This window comes from Dysidea avara, chromosome 7 (genome assembly GCF_963678975.1).
Source record: "Dysidea avara chromosome 7, odDysAvar1.4, whole genome shotgun sequence".
Classification (NCBI taxonomy): Eukaryota; Metazoa; Porifera; class Demospongiae; order Dictyoceratida; family Dysideidae; genus Dysidea; species Dysidea avara.
This window is the reverse complement of record NC_089278.1, coordinates 12,525,867-12,548,266: the sequence shown is the minus strand read 5'-3', so window position 1 is coordinate 12,548,266 and position 22,400 is coordinate 12,525,867. Positions and strand designations below refer to the sequence as shown.

Sequence of the window (22,400 nt, the reverse complement as noted above, 5' to 3'; positions counted from 1 at the left end):
GTGGCAACCAAGAAATGGCTGCAATGATGTTAATGCTTATAAATTTTAACAATGCACACAGCCATTATAAAATTTTTTTTAGCATTAACATCATTGCAGCCATTTCTTCGCTGCCACCTTTGATTTCACAACTTTTTTCATCCAGGTATTTAAGGCTGCACCTTTTTTTCACAGCTTGGCTGTTTTTGTGTGGATTTCATATCTTTTTGTACTTAATAAGGTCCCAAAACCAGCCTATGGCTGACTTTGAGGTTTGTTTTTGCTCACATTTCTTCTTTTCTATGCAGACACAATGATGATTATTGAAGACAGACTTATGAATGTAATGATATTATTGTAATACTCTAATAGAGTGCACATTTTTTGAGGACTTCTAATAGAACATACATAGAATGTTCTAGAACAATCTAGTACTTCAATTAGTAGATCTATGAAATTACAAACGTTTAATTCTAAGCAGAGTTAAACTAGAAAATTCATTGATAAAGCAGAAATTAAGTGAAGTGATCAGCTAAGATAGCAGTGGTTAAGGATGTAGGTGTTAGGTATGGAGGTCCCCGGTTTGAACTCTGGTAAGTTTTTCAACATTTTTTGTATACCTTATCCCATTGTGACTGCTCTATTAGAGTATCTCGATCCCATGATTTTACACTTGTTGGGTTTTTGCTTATAACTTTGTCACTGTAACTCTATTGCTATTCTAACTATCAAAAGGCACTGCTATGATGATCAGCCTATCTATACACCAAATTTCAAGTTATTCCTATACTCGGTTTACCCTGTAGCCGTGACAGAAGTTAGATTTTTTTTACATGAATAAATGCTCTTGCATATTCCTCAGATTCACAGCAAACTTGGTACGTGAATCCACCATTACATGCTCTTCATTTGTGCCAAAGATTGAGGCAATCGAGGTACACGTTTGCATTTTATAGAGCAATTTTTGCAAAGTGTGAGAATAAATCGAAGCCCCTGTAGCCCCCATACGGCATAAGAAGAAAAAAAATGAAGAAATTAAAACAAAACTTTGAACGCCCATATTTCACAAATGGCTGTTGCGAATTTGCTGTGTGGTCTACCCTACCTGGCAGACAGCTACAGTATAATGTAAAAATGGTGTGCTTTGGAGAAGGGGCCATGGAGCTATGCACGCGTGAAAAAGCTGTTTTCTTTCTTCCTGTCAATATACTCACAGGGTGGTGCGCCGGCTTTCTTGGCCGCACAACACACTACCGTGTGTCTTGATTTAATGATGTGTCAGTGAATCAACTAGTTTGTTGTTTCAGGAGACTTATTTTCATGTGACCCAACATCTTCTCTTGCCCATTGTGTCAGTGCAGACTTGCACATGGGAAAAGGAATTGCTGTGCTGTTTAAGAAAAAGTTTGGCTGTGTAGCTGAGTTGAAAAGCCAAGGTATGTATGTACATTAATTTTAGTATCATGCATATAAATGGTAAACTATAGTTTTAGTTTTGAAATAGCATTCAAAATTTTGTATAGATACATTCCATGTTTGAAACCCAAAGTTTATCCCTTTTATGAAATCTGAGGCTCTTTAAAGAAAATATCCACTATACCAAAAGAACAGTTTGTCCTACCATACAAGTAGTCAGTTACCTGTGCTTGTTGTGTGTTGCTAAGGTGTTCAACCAGGAGGGGTGGCTGTGTTGAAGAGATCTGGCCAGTTCATTTATTACCTGGTAAGTTTGTGGCTTGTTTACTGTCATCTTTTCTGTGTGTATCTGCATGCAAAGACGTTGTTTCAGTTGTGAAACAAAAACTGTGGTTTATTTCAATTAATTGTGTGTAGTATTAGAGTAAATGCACTTACATTTAATTGCTCAGTATTATTGGGGCGAGCTTGAGCGAGCCCCACACTAGTGAGAGTTTTGGTGTGATCGTTCATGCACAAACAATTACAACAAAACATGGTTAACTTATGCGTGCTGTGTCAATTACATGTCTACGTGCTAGAATTCTGTTGCTGTACTCCATATATTACTTTATATACCACTTTAGCGTGGGTGTTCAAAGGGGCCGCTTGGTGTTTAACTCGCATATTGCCCGGGCAATATCATGGGAAAGCGGTTTGCCAATGACTTTGATACCCAGCCAGTTCAAAGAATCGATGCGCTTTGACTCGTTATATTGAGCGACATAGAGCTTTGTATTGTGGGACTCATTTTTGTAGTAGTTGTTAAGCTTAGTACATTTGTTAAGATAGAATAGTTGGTTGTTACTAAAGGTTAATGAAGGCATAAAATAATCATTTGGGTGATTGTGGATGGGTATTTCTACCCACTGTGTATCAGCCTTTGAACAGGCCACGGAACAGCAAAGCTACTACTGCTATGTTGAAATAGGTTAGTAACTTACAGTCCTAAGTACTTAACTTAATATAATAACTTACTTACTGTCCCAATAGCGAAGTTAGTTGGCTTAACTTAGTACAAAAATGATAACAATATAAACTCCATCCCACAATCGCAAGTTTTTTAACATTGCGTGTTGAAGCATAGTAACGTATTAATGACGTTTTAGCGTATGGACAACGTTTTGATGGCTATTAGCCCACGCTATTAAAACCACGATCGATCTTCAGATGCTACTGTATAAAACAAATGGGATGAGTTCTCAGTAGTTCTTTCACCTATTAGGTGAGTGCGCCCCAAGTGATATATATCACTTATACCACGGCTGCTTGGGATTTTGCTGACATATACACCCGCAGCCCTCAGGCTTTGGGTGGATATATCAGCAAAATCCCTCGCAGCCATGGTATAACTATTACTTACAGTGAACCAGCAAACTATCGCACAATGAAATTACACTGATGCTTCTATTTATCTTTGGTGTTATCAACCGTCACACATAAAATTACATGGATTACTGATGCTCTTGGTACTATTGACCATGACATGGTAAGTATATGCTGTATGGTTGGTGCTATCAACCATAACACAGATAGTATATATTGGCATGATACGGTTAAGTATACGCTGTGTGGTTGGCGCTGTCAACCATAACACGTACTACTGATCAACCATGAATCATGAAGACTGTGTTGCAACGTAGAAGAAAGCTATACAGAGAGCAGCAACCATAACACGTACTACTGATCCACCATGAATCATGAAGACAGTGTTGCAACGTAGAAGAAAGCTATACAGAGAGCAGAGAGACCGAGAAATGCCAGACTCAGGAAGCAGATGAGAGACGACGTAGGCATTGTGACTTGAATGTATGCGGCAGAGATGTACTTCCCTCACACAGCAAGCTGTTTTGCAAACAAGAGGAGATTACTACCACGCTCACAGAGCACTCCATCACCTCCATCAATTTGCAGTCCTTCACCGCCATCATGGAATATACTGTCACCTACATTATACCACTATCACTAAACACTCTGTCACCTCCACCAATATACAGTGGAACCTCAGTTATCTGGGCCCCGTTATCCGAATTCTCGGTTGACCGAACCCCTCTGGCACCAAATTTTAATTTTACGTGTGACACATGTAAATTAAAAAATATGACTTCTCATGGTGATAACGATATTGTTGGAAAAAAGAAGAAGAGAATTGTATTGTCAATAGAAACGAAACTCAAGATAAGTCGAAAGCAAAGCTTGGGACAAACAATACCATCTCTTGCAACTGAATATAACCTCGGAAAGTCCACTATCAGTGATATAATTCAAAGTGAAGATCGTCTCAAAGTATTTGCTCCAGAAATAGAACATGCTTCAGGGAACAAAAGGTGTATAATAAGAAAGTCTGCTTATTACGAGCTGGATAAGGCTTTACACCTTTGGTTCTTGCAGAAATGAGCAGTAGGAACGCCCATCTCAGGTCCAGTGTTGATGGCAAAAGCAAAAGACCTACACAAATGATTGTACCAGAGTGAAACCTCCCAGTCATGGTTGGAATACGAAGCCAGCAATGGAAGCGATGGAGATAGAAGCAGTGAACATACTTTCAAGGCTAGTGCTGGGTGGCGACATAGATTTAAAGCAAGGCGCGGTATTCGGCAACTTTCTTGCCAAGGTGAATTGTTGTCAGCACAGTCAGAGAATGTGGAGCCTTTCAAGACAAGGTTAGCTCGCTTAATAGAAGAGGGAGGCTACAGTAAACACCCAGTATTTAATAGTGATGAAACAGGCTTAAACTGGAGGATACTGCAAAACATTACACTAGTTGATGGCACTGAAAAGCATGCTAGAGGGTTCAAATTACCTAAATATAGGGTAACTCTCCTTGCCACTGCAAATGCTTCTGGAGATTTTCATTTACCTATGGTGTTAATTCATAAGTATCTTAATCCTAGAGTACTAAAGCATTCCAATAGCGATTCTTTACGTGTTGATTACTATGCACAGAAAAAAACATGGATGGATTCAACAATTTTTACTAAATGGTTTAAATCAAAGTTTGTTCCAAGAACTGAAAGTCTAAAGGTTTACCTGTTAAAGCCTTGCTTTTAATTGACAATGCTCCTTCCCATCCTGGTAGTGAAGAGTTAACCAGTTGGGATGGTTCCATCAAAACAATGTTTCTACCTGCCATAATACAAGTATGATGCAACCTATGGATCACGGGGTATTGTACAATCTGAAACAAAGATACAAAAGGTTACTACTAGAGATGATGATACTTCATGAAGAAATAGATCGACAGACATTTGACTCATTTGCAAAGTCCTTGAACATCAAGGACTGCATTTATCTTGTGGCTAATGCTTGGGAACAAATTCGATGTTCTTCTTTACAGAAGTCATGGGATCCATTGTTAGGTCCTGAGGTATCTGATAATGACACTGATCAAAACAACCCTGTACCAGTGTGTATGAATGCTTGTTCAGATTTTGAATTGGAAGATGGACATTTGATACAAAGGATGCATGACAACAACATCATGGTGACACAAGAGGAAGCTGATGAGTGGTTGAATGGTGATCAGTTTGATCCAGGATTTCAGCGGTTAAGTGATGAAGAAATCATAGCTGAAGTGTGTGGTTATCAGGATGAATTGGAGGATGGAGAAGGAGAGTCATCAGATGAAACTCCACATCTGGTATCTCACAAGGAAGTATTTGAAGCATTTGTAGTTTGTATGGAGTGGATGGAAGTCATGGAACAACAGGAAGAGACTACCTCTCAACAACTAATGCTAGTACAAAAACTTTTTTTAAAAAATGCAGCAGCCACTAAAAAGGTCTGCTAGCATGAAACAGCTGAGGATCACAGACTTTGTTGACTAATAGAAGGAAGAGCGCTTCAAACAGTTCTTTAATACAATGATGTTTAAAAGTGATTAACAGGCAATGCCATGATAACTACTTTACACTATGTGTAGTGTTTTGTACATGTGCATATGTGCAAGTATACCGTTTAAGTAGGAATCCAGGTGAAAATTTTGTGCGCCGCCCAAAATTCTGCCTTTAAAAATCATCCTAGAGATATCTTACAAGACTAAAATCTCCTTTACGGAATAGTACTAGTCCATATAATACATAAAACAGCATTAAATACAACAAAACGCTTACAGGTGGCCGATACAGATTTTAAAAATTGCCAAAAACTTGAATTTTAGACAGACTGCCTGACTGACTGACCACAGTCACAAGCCTAGAGGCCATTTGAAGCAGTGCACGGCCACCATTTTACGCCACAATAACAAACTCACCAGTGGGATGTGCCTTTTGGGGTTCCGACGAGTGTGTGCCCTCTGCGCCTTGTCTTTTCTTTTATCTTCAATCAGGCTGCTTGTCTTCTTCTTCATCCAACAAAACTATATCGAGGCGTTAATTTTCCGTATCAACACTTTCTTTAAGCAGCATAATAGACGCCACAAGATTATTTAAGGTGCTTAGACTATGCTACTGTACGGAGGCATAGATTATATATTCCTTACTGATATAATCTATGACGGAGGCTACTGTACAGAGATACTGGTACTAGATAGCTTTCACGATAGGTCACAAGATCACGCCCCTTCTTCATTCTACGCATTATCAATCTATCGATTGAAACCACAACCACGATGACACACCCCTTTTACGCAGCTGTATTTTAGTGACCACACACCCCCAAGTTGGAAGGCTGACTTGAGATACTCTAATAATTGATCGAAATCACGCCCCTTTTTGGTCAAGCGCACATCTTTGCAGGCTGACTCGAGATACTCTAATACAGCAGTCACCCTAATAGAACAGTCACATGTTTATAGCTAGCTGTATGCCTTAACAAAAAACTAAACAAACTAGTATATTAAAAATTATATATATAAATTTAAAAATGAAGTAGGAATCCAAGCAATAAAAAGTAGTGAAACAAGAGATGAACGATGATAGCATAGCTCGGTGGGAAATCCCTACTTTGGCATTGAACACAAAATAATTGCTATACCATGCCAAAGTAGGGATTTCCCACTGAGCTATGCTGTAATAGCTACCATCGTTCATCTCTTGTTTCACTACTTTTTATCGCTTGGATTCCTACTTCATTTTTAAAATTTTTAATATACTAGTATGTATCGTATTGTCTTTGCTTTGCTTGCTTACAATATTAAATCATGATTTCAAACGTATGGACTTTTCAGACTTACGGACCACCCCTGGTCCCTAGGGGTTCAGATAACTGAGGTTCCACTGTAAACTTCATAAACATTGCTAAATAATAATCCTTCACAGTTTGTACCAATTTGCTCTGTCACTCCTTCTGTGCTACAATGAGTATACAATCCATCTACCACTCCACTGTCATCTCTAAAGCTTACATTTAGAGTTACTTTAGCTAATAGTTAATTACATGAGACGTTTTTGTTGTTTCGGTCATTACATAATGTATAATTACAATCAAAAATATTTATCTTTTCAATATGATATGGTGGCACAAAAATGCATAGCCTGCACATGTGTCAACCTTGACCTCTTCTCAGGCAGGTATGATTAAACATGCAGCTGTACAAGCATCAAGTGCAGCAGTTCAAGAGAGTTTGTCATTAACATAGTTGGCCCCTTGACCCTTCCCTATACAAAACGCAGACAAAATACAAACACAAATAGGTAATTACAAGGCTAAACAGCAAAAAAAAAAACAAGTACTAAACTAAAACAACCTATTGCTAGATACAATCATAAAGCTGCAAAATCATGCTTATGGTCAATAAAATATATGACACCAGTGATTTAAGAAATATAGTATGTACGTGTTGAGCAGGATCCTCAGAAACATTTAAACTCACAGAGCAATTACACACGATCTTGAAATTTGGCTGATTTGTAGCACTGCTTGACCCAGTGTTGGGACAGTTACTTTTTAAAAGTAACTAGTTACATATTACTTGCTACAGAACTATTTAGTTACAGTTACATATTACCCAAAAAATAAAGTAACTATCAAGACACACGGTAGTGTGTCATGCGGCCCAAGAAGCCGGCGCGCAACACCCGTGAGTATATTGACAGGAAGAACAAAAACGCGATTTTTGCACCTCTGTATCTCTGTGCTGCCTTGATGAAACAAGACGATTTTTGCTGTGGACACACCCGCCAACTTCAGTATCCCACCATAGATATACAGACAAGTACCCGGGATTGGAATCATTTGGTTTTTCGTGCCGGATCATTGTTACCGGAAGTAGCAATATCTTCGAATTGATCACACAGAAGACCAGTTCTACTTTTGTGAGTACTTCCTAAAACATTAATAAGTAGTTGCCGTGCGCTATAAGTCTGTTTCCCTCGATAATGGTGGCTATGCATCGGTTAGCCGCATCAAAGGACACACCTACAAACCAGGCCCTGCCACTAATTAACCACTCCCTTTTGTGAGGAAGGCTTACCAACAACTGAACAAACACTCTCACACATTGACATTTTACAGAAATGTATTGTGAATGGTGTATTTCACTATCCTGCCTTTTTCGAAGGGGGTAATAATGATCCGGCGAATGCGTTTATATTGAAGTTAATGGGCTCACGTGAGATGATTCCAATCCCGGGTACTTGTCTGTATATCTATGACCCCACATACTAAATTTGAGCGAAATCGCTTTAGGCGTTCCCGAGATATGTGACTTCAAAAATTGGCTTAGTTTCTTAGTTTTTTTTTCTTCTTATTTTTCTTCCTATTTTCGCACACTTACAAAAACTGCTATAAAACACGAACGCTATATCCGATTGCCTTGAAATTTGGCACACAGAAGGGGGGTATAAAGATGCATCTCGGTACCAACTTTGGCTGGAATACGATACACAGGCAAAGAGCTATTAGCGATTATTCACAAAAAATAACACCAATATGTTGTCACGCCTACAGGGTAAACCGCTTATGGGAATAAGCTGAAAATCGGTGGGTGAATAGGTTAACTAGTAAACCTCAAACCTTTTGTGGTTTGAAAGAAATCGAGCTAAAAACCAGGAAGATACAACAAAAAAACCAACAGTGTGTAACAATTATGCAATTGAGATTAGCTAATAAAAAACGACTACTTGTCACATCAGAAAAACCGCTTGGGATAATGCTTTGAAAATCGCTGTACAGATGGAGTAATCATCTTATACAGGTTCTTCAATGGTGTAGAAGAATCAGACTTAAAGCCACAGAGTTATAACATGAAATCCAACTTGGTGTATAGTGCAGGACATCATAACTTTCCAAAAATGTGACGTGCTGTATAACTTAATCAATCGTTACGCATGCTTGTAAACAAAGCACTGTAATATTCAAAGTGCTTATCCTACGGCTATGTAGTCAACGTCATTATACTTGTAATGTAATAAGGATTTAAATGATACCTAGGGATTTACCCTACAACGAAAGTGTGAGGATCAAAACACACCATGAAAATACATTTTAGCTTATAAACAAATCCTTTACATACCTTTAGAAAATGATCCATAACTCATTTCCAGTTGCTCCTATTCACTCCAAATAACCGTTGGCTGATTCGCCATTCAATGGCGAGTAAAGCCAATTACAGCTCACATGATTCAAACCATCATTAACATGGTGGATGAAGCATGGATTGTGGCATCGCGACAAACCAGTCGCTGTTCTTCATCGCTTTATAACAAGTAAGTCTCTGTTGTTACAATGATTGCTTAGTCTTCCCCTAGTAGCCCAATAAACAGGCTTTCTTTTGATATATAGTTTTAGGCTAATGGAGTTAGACAAGCCAAGTGATTTGGCCATATAGCTAAACCCATTTGTTACCAACACGCATTCCTCAAACATTTTGTGTGGCTTTAAAGATTAAATCTTGTTCTAAAATCTATAACTATTGACTAAATTATTATTTTTTTTTTAAATCTGTCTTGTATACTTTTTTTACATGTTATAGTCTGTGTGTGCACCAAATTTCATGACCATTGGTGCCTGTTTGGTTGAGAAAAAGTGACTTATGTGTTTCTCTTTTATTGACAATAACATAAAAAGAAAAGAAGATATCAAAAATTTGTCTTGTATAAAGTTAGAGCTATCACTGTACTCCTTTCCCACCAAGAATCAGCTTTGTGGCTTACACCTATATGGAGAAAAAGTGAAGTATGTGAAACACTGATTTTAACTAGTTATTACATCATTGCACGAATAGTTCACATTGGTATGGCTTCAACTTCCGTTTGTGTAACCACAATGGTTACATGCTCCACCTTTACAAATTTCAATGAAATACACCAAACCCACATGAAGTTATGACAGTACACTACTTTTGGAAAGTTATGGCATCCTGCACTATATGTGGGCTGGTTATCCAGATTAAATACTCTAATAGAGCAGTCACGTAACTACTCTAATAATGCGGTCAAGTGTATAACAACAATGCTTGCACTGAATTTTGACAGCTATTAAAAGCACCAGTAATGTAAATTGTAACTCATATTAGGAGACTCTCAGTCTGCAATTTGATCAGTTTCATGTGTGTACTGAAATGTTGACGGCGTTACTATGCAGAATGCAAAATTACACTATCCACCACAGTCTTCATTATCGATCCATAATCCATCGCTGGATTAATAAATAGTACATAAACTAGATGAATAAAAATTTGAAAATTTTAAGAGGGAGAATAGGGATCGCTGAAAAAAAGCCACGAAACAAGAAGGGATCGCTGGGATGGTAATGTAAACCACAAATCGCTATTTTGACTCATTTCGAAATGACAGAGCATGTAACTAAAAATTTATGACAGAGAGTCAAAATAGGGATTTCTGGTTTACATTACCATCCCAGCAATCCCTTCTTGTTTCGTGGCTTTTTTCAGCGATCCCTATTCTCCCTCTTAAAATTTTCAATTTTTTATTCATCTAGTGTTATATTGAGTCAGCGAAAAGAACTTCCAATCCTGTGTTATTAGTATAGTATATGGTTTTAGTTTGCCTGTAGTGTTTTTCCTTGCACTTGCAAATTCTCTCTACAAACCCTCAAGGCTACCCTTTATTTTTGTTTGCATATGTAGGGACACGCCCCCTTTTGAGTCGTAGCCTAAGTGGTCTGCTACAATGTTTTTTGGTAGTTAAATACCTGGTTCACGAAATTTGTAGTGAGTCGCTACACCTGTATTTAAACTGCCTCAGTGCAAAGTTTGCCTATGCTGAAGTTTAATACGAGCTTCATTTAGTGTTTAATTTTCATAGGCTGACAGCTTTTACCACTAAATAATTCCCTAAAGACTTGTAACTAAAGAAGAGAATGGGTCCCTACTCTAGTTAAAAATTCCATTTTTTTTTGTATACTTGTTTCTTAACTTTTTTTGACTGGTAAACCCATGCATACTGCATCAAAAGAAAGAAATGGCGCCATGCATCCCAGCTATCAAATATAAGTGAAGTATCCATTACGCTTTGTTGTCAGCTACAGTATGTTCAACCCGTTACACAGCTTTACAAATCAAGAATATTCGAAAAGCACATGTACTTTTGTTCAAAGTTTATGGAGATTAGCAAACCTATACATTTTTAGAAAGCTTAGAGCATGAGGAATCTGAAAATCGATGTTTACATTTGCACAGATTCCTGCAAGGTCAGCATTTTTAAATTTCAAAATGGCAGCCAATAAAGTAAGAAATTCCTGATATATCAATTTTAATTTGACATAAAAGTTCATTGATAAACTCTCTGGTGACATTTTTACATCTCTATTTATTAGAGGTGATAGTTAATCATGAATAATTAGAAGTTTTTACAAATGGAATAGAAGAGCATCCATTATGCTGCAATAACTCAAGAATAGTTCTAAGCAAAAAGAATTGTGGAATATTCCAGATTAATTTAATGAGATCTATGTATAATTGGAGCAAAGTATAATGGCTTTCACTGAAACATTTCAAGCCTAAAAACAGCAGAAAAAATTGAGTTACTCTAATAGAGCAGTCACATACTCTAATAAAGCAGTCAACTTTGAGTCCATATTGCTAATGTAGCAGTCACTTTTATGAAACTCCTAGCTAGTGTGTTTATGTTAGGCATAAATTTCAGGAGATTAGCTAATACTAGATTTGAAATAATAATCATAATTTGCATAAAACTTTCTCTCTTAAAAGGAACTTTGTTAATTAGCAATTGGCAACTATGACTTCACACTGACTAGATCCAAGAGCACTTTTGCACGTACCAGTTGGTGGCATGCATTGACACAGTTTACTATGCCAAAGATAACTGCTCAAAATTTATGGGCCTACATAATTATTATTAGAAAGCTTAGAGCATGGAGATCAATGCTTACATTTATACAGATACCAACATGTTAGCAGTTAAAAATAGCAGTCCTTATGGTGCAAATTTCTCCATATATCAGCCTCTTATTGACAGAGAATTGCAACAAACACTATTTGTATGTTCTCACACCCATATAGAATTCATTAATAGCCTCTAAAATGCTAAGAAACTTAAAAGCAATTTATTTGGCAAATAGTTATTGCATGAAACAAAGTGAATAAGTAAATTATTAACATTGAGATGTAGGGTACAACTATGTATTAAGACATCACGGCTATGTACATATGTACATATACATGTATTTATATCTATTACAGTTAATTCAAATATGTGAACCTAACAATCATCAGCACTGTCACTGTTGTCATTTTTGATGTATTATACAGTACGATAGTGCTATATATTAGGGATCATGTGGAATTATCACCCTAAAACCAGTCTCAATTTCCCTTCGTGACAACTTTGCAACATTGGCTAGGCACAGCCAAGCTAAAAAATGTCTTTAGACTAATCCCAAACTCTTCCAACGAAATTTCTATAGCATTTTAATATTTTTCTATTCAACAGAATTTTACGCTGACTGACTGACAGCCAAGCATAATTTGACATACGGGCTTGATTTTGCCAACTGCAGATGTACAATACATGCATCATGGGCTTACCTTTGTCCTCCTTTGTGTTCCAGTTCTCTTCACTGACAATGCAAGGTGTCAATTTACACTACATAACATGATACGGCTTAACTGTGGCTGTGTTAGCTTATCGCTGGTATTTTCCATAGCAGTATGATTGATAGTGGAGACACTTCTCACGCCGTTCTTTGTTTGCAACGCTTTGTAATGTGAAAAGCATAGCTGAAAATGAATCGTAATGGCTACCTCCCTTTTTGCTACATAATTAATAGTTGGGGCATGTGTCCAGGTGTATGGTTTTTCAAGTGCCCTTCTTCCTTTGATGCAGTATATGCGTGGGTCAACCAGTCATAATTATGTTAGTCCTACATTTAATCCCTATACTTCAGTCTATACAGTAGTGAAGAAGAGAGGTTGCCTATATGCTGCAGTGGACATTTAATCCCTAATTCAGGGTTTACACTAATTTCACAATGCTTCATGCCCACGGGTGCTCCCGCGCGAATATACTGATATATTATACCACAATTGGTTTCACAAGGTTTCAAGATAGTAGAGGGCGCTTTACTGTCTAAGGAATGATTTCTCATGATCAGTAGTCCAAAGTTAGGGTTAGGGTTTGGGTTTGGGTTCAGTATAAATCCAGTTAGGGGTAGGGTTTGGGTTCAGCCATATTCTTTAATATACGCTAGATCACTATTTTTATATTATCTTGCATTTAAGTACGTTTAAAATTCAGGGTTCCGGCAGCTGTCAGTGGTGATACAGTGGTGATACAGTGGTGATACAGTGGTGATACAGTGGTGATACAGTGGTGATGGCTCTGATTCATTATGAAACGTCCCGGGATTGAGCTCAGAGTTTTCACTTTTTTGTTTGTTTGTTTTTTACAAGTTTTAAGTTAAAGTCACAAAAGGCATCAAGCGTTGTGAATACATCTGCAGATACATCTGAAGAGAGGTTGCCTATACATCTGCAGAGAGATTGCCTATACATCTGCAGATACATTTAACCCCTAATTCAGTCATGGTTATAGACTGAATGAAGTATAGGGATTAAATGTATCTGCAGATGTATAGGCAACCTCTCTTCTTTCGCTACTTTTTAGCAATTCCCCCTGTTTCTTTACTTTTTTGATCGTGATCCAACTTTTAAAATTTTCATTTTCCTTCTACTTGTATGTATAAATCTCCGTCACTTGTGCATCTGTACCACACAAACACAGTTCTGTGCAAGGTAAATCGTTGCAATAGCACCAGCATTTTAGCATGGAACAGTTACTTGTAAGCCTGTCATTAAAAACATCTTGGCTAGATCTTTGTCATCTTCTGGATAAGAATCACTCCATTGACAATGGCAATATTTGGATTATTTAAAGATGGTAATCATTCTGTCACTGGAAAGGAAATTTACATTGGATTAACAGTTAGGTAACAGTGGATACTAATTTTCAAGATCATGTATCAATTTTAACTTGTTGGTGCATGTCTATCTGGTGCATAAAATTGCTCTTGGTGATCATGGTGAATTCATTGTTTATGTAAAAAGGAAACTTCCCTTTTAGGAGAGAGCTAATTCCAATTTGAAAATTCTTTCAAAATTCATCTAGTGCTAATTATGCTAAACATACATAAGCACATTAGCAAAAAAAATGGGCTCAAAAGTTGACTGCCTTTAAGCGACTGCTCTATTAGAGTATCTAAATTTTCAGCTTTTTAAGGTTTAAACTGTTTTAGTAGAAGTCCTTTGCACTAGTTATACTTTGCACCAGTTATACTCCAAATAATCCAGAATATTCATTAATTCTTTTCACTATAAATTATTCCTGAATTATTGCAGTATAATAGATGTTCTTCTATTCCCTTTGTAAAAACTTTCAATTATTCATGATTAACTGTCTCACCTCTAATGAAAAGAGGTGTGAAAATGTCACCAGAGAATTTGTTGAGTTCATTTATTAAACTTTTATGTCAAATTTAACTTGATATATTAGAATTTTCAGCTGTTGCTTTGAAATTAAAAAATGCTGACCTTGCAGGAATCTGTGCAAATGTAAACATTGATTTTTCAGATTCCTCATGCTCTAAGCTTTCCAAAAATGGATAGGTTTGCTATCCTCCATAAACTTTGAGCGAAAGTGTATTTTTTGACATATTGAACCTGACTATTACTAGAAAATTCTGTTTAACCCTTAAACGCGCACGCAGGTTTTGAGAAATGCGTGTTTACCAAAATTGGTTTTATATTGAAAGTGGTGAGAGTTTGCTAAACTGAATTAGCCTAACACCTTATATAAACAGAAAGTTTATTCAATAGGGTATCAGGGGAAGTTTAAATAACCACTGTAACAACAGGCGCTCACTTGTTATGAAGCGATGAAGAACAGCGTCTTGACTTTTCGCGATTTCGTATTCCTTCTGGTGGCAGCCATATTTGTAATTGGCTGAGTCACGTGACCCATATATGGCCTGAGGCATAATTGAATGGCGAATCGATCGGCATTTATTGCAGAACAATAGAATGAACTGGGAAGGAGATACGAGTCTTTTTCCAAAGGTATGTAAACAGTTTTACGTGTTTATTTCGTAAAAAGTTAGTTTCATGGCGAGTTTTGGCCCTGTGTTTCAGTGTAGGGTAAAACCCTACATATCATTTCATTCGCTATTACATCACGAATTAAATGATGGCAGTTGCGTAGCCATAAGGACAATGGTTCGGAAGTTACAGCGCTTTGTTTACTGCCATGCGTGAGGGCCACTATAATGGCCTTTGCGCGTTTATATTTTTAAATTTCATAGCAATTTGTTGAAAGCGTTTGGGTTAATCTGAAGGCTTGTTTGAGCTTAGTTTTACCTAACCAATACTGCTTCATCGTCATCAAGGAAAATTGAGGCTGGTTTTGGATGGTGTTTTTTCATGGGCCACGCCCAAACCTTTGTGGTCCCTACTATACAGTACTATCATACTGTATGATGAGTCAAAGCATATTATATCTTTAAACCGGTTGGACATAAGCCATGAACAAACCGTATTTCTGTGATATTTCCCAGGCAATATTCACCTGAGCAGTGCCTTTGAATATCAGTGATATACCACGGTTTGTGGCTACGCTTACCATATGTTATGTAATTTCACACATTCTGCAAATCCTTACCTAAACAGTATACCAGTGTCTAATAACAAATGCCAATATCAACTAACAATGGGTTGCTGAGATGATTTCCTATGAACTATTGTATATACATAATGTCAGTGTAATGAGTATGTAGAGATATATTAGCAGTGTTGTACATATTGGGGCTACTGAAAAACAATGATGCAAGTACACCAGCATCTTATAAACCCTGTTATAGCTCTAGTAGCAGTGACAGCAAACCCAAGCGACTATGGGTTAAGTTACATCTGCTGAAGTGGACAGGCGTTTCATGCAAACTATGTCAAACATCTACAAGGTGACATATCTCATGCCACGCATATAGAAAATGTTATGTTTGGGTTTAAACTTGGTTAAGAACTTTAGACTTAAAGGAATTGGACCCAAAACACAAGTAATATGCAGATATACTAAAGGTATTATATGGATAAAAGCGTCTCCTGGATCTACAGTGAGTTCAGTGCATCATAGCCAGTACAATCCATGTTTGAAATGGCTCACAGTATTGCAGAGAGCAGCTCGCTCTTTGAGTAAAGATTCCATCATGTATATCAACCTGGACAAAGTATCCCAAGCATTCTAATCTCTCATGGCCTTGATCCACCAGCTATGTATATATTTATAAGCAGAATTCTGTTTCCTGGCCATCCAGTTTACCTCCATTACTTGGTGATAGGCAAATGTAAAATAGTTTATATCGCACAACACTAGAGGTGTGTACCAAGAGCTGTCTACATACAGTATCACAATCCTGATAAGTAGATATGGCTCACAAAAGAAGCTGTGCTGCTAGACTATGAGACACTTTCACATCCTCATACTTATGTTAACTTTACCTGGCCTGGATATTCTATAAAGCGGGTTGGACCCAGATGATCCAGAGACCTGGATGACCTTGTGGGTGACCTGACCTGATTTCAACCCTGAAACCCTGCATTCAGTTACTAACCAATTGTTTATCTTGTGGTACTGTGTATATACTACTTTGTACTTTTATGAACTCTTGGTTGTATATACTATTTGAAAAGTTTACTGTAATGTAATATGCATGAACCTTGCACATTCATCTCTACAAAATACATTGCTCTGTGCATGTCTTTTCACAGGTCACTAAGGCACGTTATTTTCACAAGCCAACCATGGAGACGCTACAAAAGTCACTGGAAGCATTGTGTTCTCATGCTGTGTCTAATGGTGTCAAGAAGTTAGCTATTCCCAGACTAGGTTGTGGGCTGGACAAGCTAAACTGGAGTGCAGTATCAAAACTCATTGGAGATATATTCAGTGAATCAGGCATTGAGATCACTGTGTATTACTTGTGATTGGTTACTGATCTAGAGCTTTTGTAGTTATTTTGTTGATCACTCACTTCACCTTGACTATGCAATGAAGATGAAATTATCTACAACTGTGCATCTGTGCGTGCATACTTTTGTTATTGGATTTTAATATTATATTCAGTTGTAATGATTACACATGAACCTTTGTTGGAATAAAGTACCTAATACTATACTATGAACTATAAACAAACTGTGATTCTAAGAAGTTTGAAATATACTTTTAGTGGTTCACCACAGTATGCATCCTGTATAGATAGGCACACCTACTCATATTAATATTATCATAGGACTTTTTGTACCCACACACACATTAATTATAAGCATGGTTTTGATTCAATACTGGCACACTGTGTGCTCTTATACATAGGTATTTATGTAACAAGCTACATTTGCAATACAGACACATGACTTAGCTATGCATGCAAGCTTGTGTAATGTAAATTACCTTCCTTAAAACAACACAAGTTGATCTTTGTATACATGTCAGGTGTATTGTAATTTTATTGTGAATGAGAAAATTTATATTATAATGTTCATTGCCATATATCCTGAGTAAGTGTAAGTTTAAAAGCAATATTGGCTTATCTGTCAGTGATCATTGTTAAATGTGTACACGAGTACAATAATCTTTAACACTTGTGGTCTTCATTATGGATCTGTACTTATATGTGACTGGATTTGAGATAATCTGGCTTCCACACACACAGAGTCAAACTCACTTTTTTACCAGGATTGCTGCTTAATACCACTATCTTTTCTTCAGAACTGGTGAGTCTGGTTTCTGCAGCTGCTTTGATCAGACCTTTTGAAAGCCATGGGTGGAAGTTTGGTACCATTCTATGGCTATGACTTTGTTGTAACAGTGCGTAGTGAACTGAGAAGCTTCAGAGAGCTTTCCAGTTGTGTTGGAAGTGATTTGAATGGAAGAAAAGTCCATGGAGAGCCCAAATTGGATCTATATGGATTATTCCACTCGTCTTCTTGCTCCATTTACTAGCTATTTAAAAAATTAAAAATTTCAAAAGGAAGTAGGGGTTGATATAATATACATGCTACAAAAAGTAAGGAAACGAGCTCAAAAATGTTACAGCTGAAATGAGAAATGATCCAGCAGTAAAAAGTAAGGAAACAAGATTAGACAACTACTTGCTAAAATGAGACACACTTTAATGCCTACTTTTGGCTAGCATCTTGAAATGAGACCATAAAATTAGCCAAAAGTAGGGATTTATTTATTATTACTGTGTCGACTTTGCAAGTGAAGACTTTACACAGGGAGGGGACATTTATGCAATTACAATAAATACTTTAGGATTAAGGAAGAAAATCCATCCCTCCTGGAGGAGACTGAGTGTGGCCCCGACTAGACATTGGGTGACCTGCAGTTCGATTCCTGGGGTTGGAGGGATTTTTTTTTCCTTACTTTGGCCCCTTTTCTGTTACACCTTTTCAGCTATAAGTCACTAAGTCTAAGTCCTTGAAATTAGGTTAGGTAATCCTAAGGCTGCAGCACATGTTGCTGCAGACCTTCAGTGCTGGTCACTGTAAAGCATTAATACAATACAATACAATACAATACAATTGATTAATTTGATTCTTAAATTGTTCAACAGAGGTAATTTCTTTGATGTGATTAGGTAAGTTATTCCAGATATTACAAGCATTAGGTCCGAACAAGTGCTGATAAGTGTTCTTGCAAATGGAACTAAAATATTATTTACATGAGGTCTTCTTGTGATGGTGGATTCTGCTGTTGTTGTGGACTTAGATGAAATGGTGTCACTGAATGGGACACATGTCAAGTTATGAATGATCTTAAAAAGGAAGGACAAATGGAAGTTATGTCTACGAGTTTCTAGTTGTTGCCACCCAAGTTGATGAATCATACTTGATACACTGCTAGTACGATAAAAATCGTTTGTAATAAACCTTGCAGCTCTTCGATTGTAAAGTGTGTCTCATTTTAGCAAGTAGTTGTCTAATCTTGTTTCCTTACTTTTTACTGCTGGATCATTTCTCATTTCAGCTGTAAAATTTTTGAGCTTGTTTCCTTACCTTTTGTAGTGTGTATATTATATCAACCCCTACTACCTTTTTGAAATTTTTAATTTTTTAAATAGCTAGTTTGTTTACTTTTTTGTCTAGCTAGCTATATTATACTCTTTTTGTTTTCCACATGGTATAAATATCACTTGAAGCAGCTATCTTTACCTTCGTATGCAATAAGCGCCTCTAAAATAATTATTGTTTTGACTTACGGCAACTGTTTAAGGCTTCAGCTGCATTTCTAATGGCGATGATTTTACAGTAAAACATCGCTGGAGAGTCCACCATTATAAGAGTGAAACCCTCGCTTTTAGAAGTCTGGATCCCGAGGTGGATCCGCCCCTCAAAGACATTATTAGCTAGTTACCTCACAAAAAAGCTAAACTGGTAATTAAGACTATATAAAACGACTAGCTACCCACCATTAATAAATGCTAGAGACAACTCCTTGGGTACTACACCCGTTCACCCTCATCTTACACACACGTATTCACACCTTCGTTAAAATCACGTGTTTGGGTTGTGGCGCGCGCCGTAACTATTAATTATCCTTCAAAGAAGCGAATGAATGATGAAAGCAAACAGTAAGGCTGTACCGATACCGCATTTTACAGCCGATACCGATATCCGATATTTGTCTATTTCCGATACAGGTTTTCTAATAAACTGATATTAGGCCCCTATTTGGTGATTATTGGTTTCTCATCCACCGCCCGCATCCTTCTTAAGCTACCGCATGGTAAGCCATTATTTACTCTGCGCATGCTCAGAAGAACACGTGATACCAAACCGTTATTTTTTGTTGATGAACGCTACAATTCGCTATATATCACCAGGAGAACTATTGTTTTCCTTAGAAAATTGCTGCAGTGCCAGTTGCAATCGTGCTCTATCGACTTCATCAAAGCAGGCTTTCAGTTGACTGTCGAAAAACAGTTGGCGATCACGAAAAGTAGAATCAGCTGGTGAAGGAAATGTTTGTAGTAAGAAAGAAAGACAAGGTCTCTACATCAGTGTGTTAATATTATACAAAATAATGGCATAATGGTAATACCCTCCCGCCCGCATCATAATAATTAGAAAGGCTGGATGAGAAACTAAGGCCAACATAATAAGATTCCTTGTTTCCCGTCACCTTGAAACCAATGAACTAGTGAGGGCGGGCGGTTATTATTATTAATAACTAAAATTTTATTATTTTGTACTTTTAATTAACAACTACTGTCAAACCTTAGAAAATGATACTTACAAAAAGCTGCGGTAAAACACAAGTTAGTGTATCTACAATAGTGAATACAATACAATACACTGAAAAGTAATAATTTACAGCCAGTTTCAAATACATCTCTATAACATATCTTACATCTCCAGAGCGTACATCTTGTTCCCTACAAACGTTTTTAGTAACCTCGCTCTCTTTAATTCCTCTGTTACTTCAATATGGTATTGTCCAGCCTTCATACAAGAAAAGAACTCACTGAATGTCAAGTTTTCTTCGTGGAAATCCACAATAGTCCACGGAACTATCACCCTTCCTAATACAATTGTAACTTGCACGCTTATGTACATTTGTACAGTTTCTTGTGTAAACAATAATAGTCTTATGCACCTATCAATGTTATCCCCCACCTCCCCCCTCCCGGGCGTAGTGGGGGAAATGGTGGGGATTTGACTTTTTGAAAAATCAAATTCTCCACCCACTGGGGAACAACTAGTGGTCAAATCTCCATGTAGTGTCGCTGGAATAAACTTTAGGAAACAGATCAATTCTCATAGCTCGCAAGCTAAAGCAAACGCCTAAAATTTTGAACGGTCAAATGCCCCACTAGTGGGACAAAATTTCTGATCAAATCGGCGAAAATCCCCCACTAATCCCTTAGTAAGCCCGGGAGGGGGGTAGTGGGGCTTAACATTGATAGGTGCATTACTAAACAACATAGCCACGTGGCAAAGAATATTCTCGAACATATAGCAGAAATCACTGTAAGAACACGGAAATATTTCGTATTTCTAAATACTAATTACAATAATAATTACCAATGCGGAAAGTAAAGTGGTATGCGGGCGGGTGACGGGAAACAAGGAATTAATAAATGCTGGCCTAATAATCACCGAATAGGGGCCTTAAATATTCAGCAGATACTTAATAATTGTAACCGATATGTATTATTGTGAGATTTAGCATAATAAGATTACATAGCATAATCACTATGGCTGTGTTGAATTTACTAAAATTCATTGTTCACAAAGTGTTTTCATCCAAAATTGTCTGAGTGCAATGTCAGAGTGTTATCATACAACAAAAATGTATTACCAAAAAAGTGGTACAAAAACCCTCAAAAATGAAAAAAAAGACATATAGCCACTTGGAGAATTGAACCCAGGGCAACTCACAGTGTAGTCCAGGGTCCAGGAACTTACCACTTGTATACAAAGTCACTTGAGAGCTTTTATAGTACTTATAGTACTTTTACTAGTACTACATTACTCCACTGAAGTATCTGTACTATAGACTTGCAATTGACCGATACCAATACTAGTAATATCGGTACCGATATCGATATAGTATCGGTATCAGTACAGCCCTAGCAAACAGCATGGTGCAGTGGACAGAACATAATCAGAACAACAGATTCGTGAATCCGCCATCATTACCTTGGCTGTCTGAAATTTCTGGAGCCGTACACCTAGCACTACTGGGTCTTACAGCAGGCAGGCTGGCAGATGAAATGTAGGTGAATTTTGAATTTTTTAAAACTCACTGTACATTGAAACATTCGACTTTTTGCTTTGTTTATCCAAGGTACAGTACAAATGCATTCCAGGTGGTTTTTCGGGTAAAACTATTGAACCAATCAATGTATTGCCCTCCCCCCCCTCGGGCATATATGGGGCTATAATGGGGATTTGACATAGCAAATGCCCCATAGTAGGGCAAACCTATCATGTCAAATCCCCACCGTTGGCCCCAGTTGCAACACAGGGATTTACTCGGGATTTGACATAGCATAGAAAGTTACAACAAAAAAAATACTTTGGCACTTAATGAATGATCGTCAAATGCCCCATAGTGGGGCAGCAGTTTCGTGTCAATTCCCCCTGTAAAGCCTCAATTACGCCCGAGGGGGGAGTGGTGAGGCAACATGTCGATAGGTGCATTATTGCAAGGCCGTTTTTTAAGGTGCGAAAATCCACGAAACCATATGATTTCTTACCAACCCCTACTATACAGAACTATCGTACTGTATGATACTCCTATATAAGCCCACCACCCCTATCACTACCATGCACAGTAAAAACAAACTAGTGAAGGTCACTACTAATGTCTGCCACAATACTCACTATTTTTGTGTAGTGACGTTCACTACTAATTTTGTAGTGTACATCACTACCAGTGTTGGGAGTAACGCGCTACTTATGTAACGCGTTACGTAATATTATTACTTTTGTGGTACCTAAGTAATATAACGAAATACGCTATAAAAACAGGTAATATAACTCAAGTTAC

The 22,400-nt window shown here is 37.4% G+C and overlaps 1 protein-coding gene across 1 annotated transcript in view; it reads left to right on the top strand.

Annotated features, from left to right (window-relative positions):
• The window catches only part of LOC136261205 (ADP-ribose glycohydrolase OARD1-like), a 28,710-nt gene extending 11,674 nt beyond the window's left edge, over positions 1-17,036 (top strand). The window contains exons 2-4 of the mRNA XM_066055182.1: positions 1,287-1,415; positions 1,644-1,702; positions 16,613-17,036. Coding sequence (XP_065911254.1) covers positions 1,287-1,415; positions 1,644-1,702; positions 16,613-16,828 — 404 coding nt within the window. The 3' untranslated portion in view covers positions 16,829-17,036. The remainder of the gene's footprint in view (positions 1-1,286; positions 1,416-1,643; positions 1,703-16,612) is intronic.
• The last annotated feature ends 5,364 nt before the right edge of the window (positions 17,037-22,400 follow it).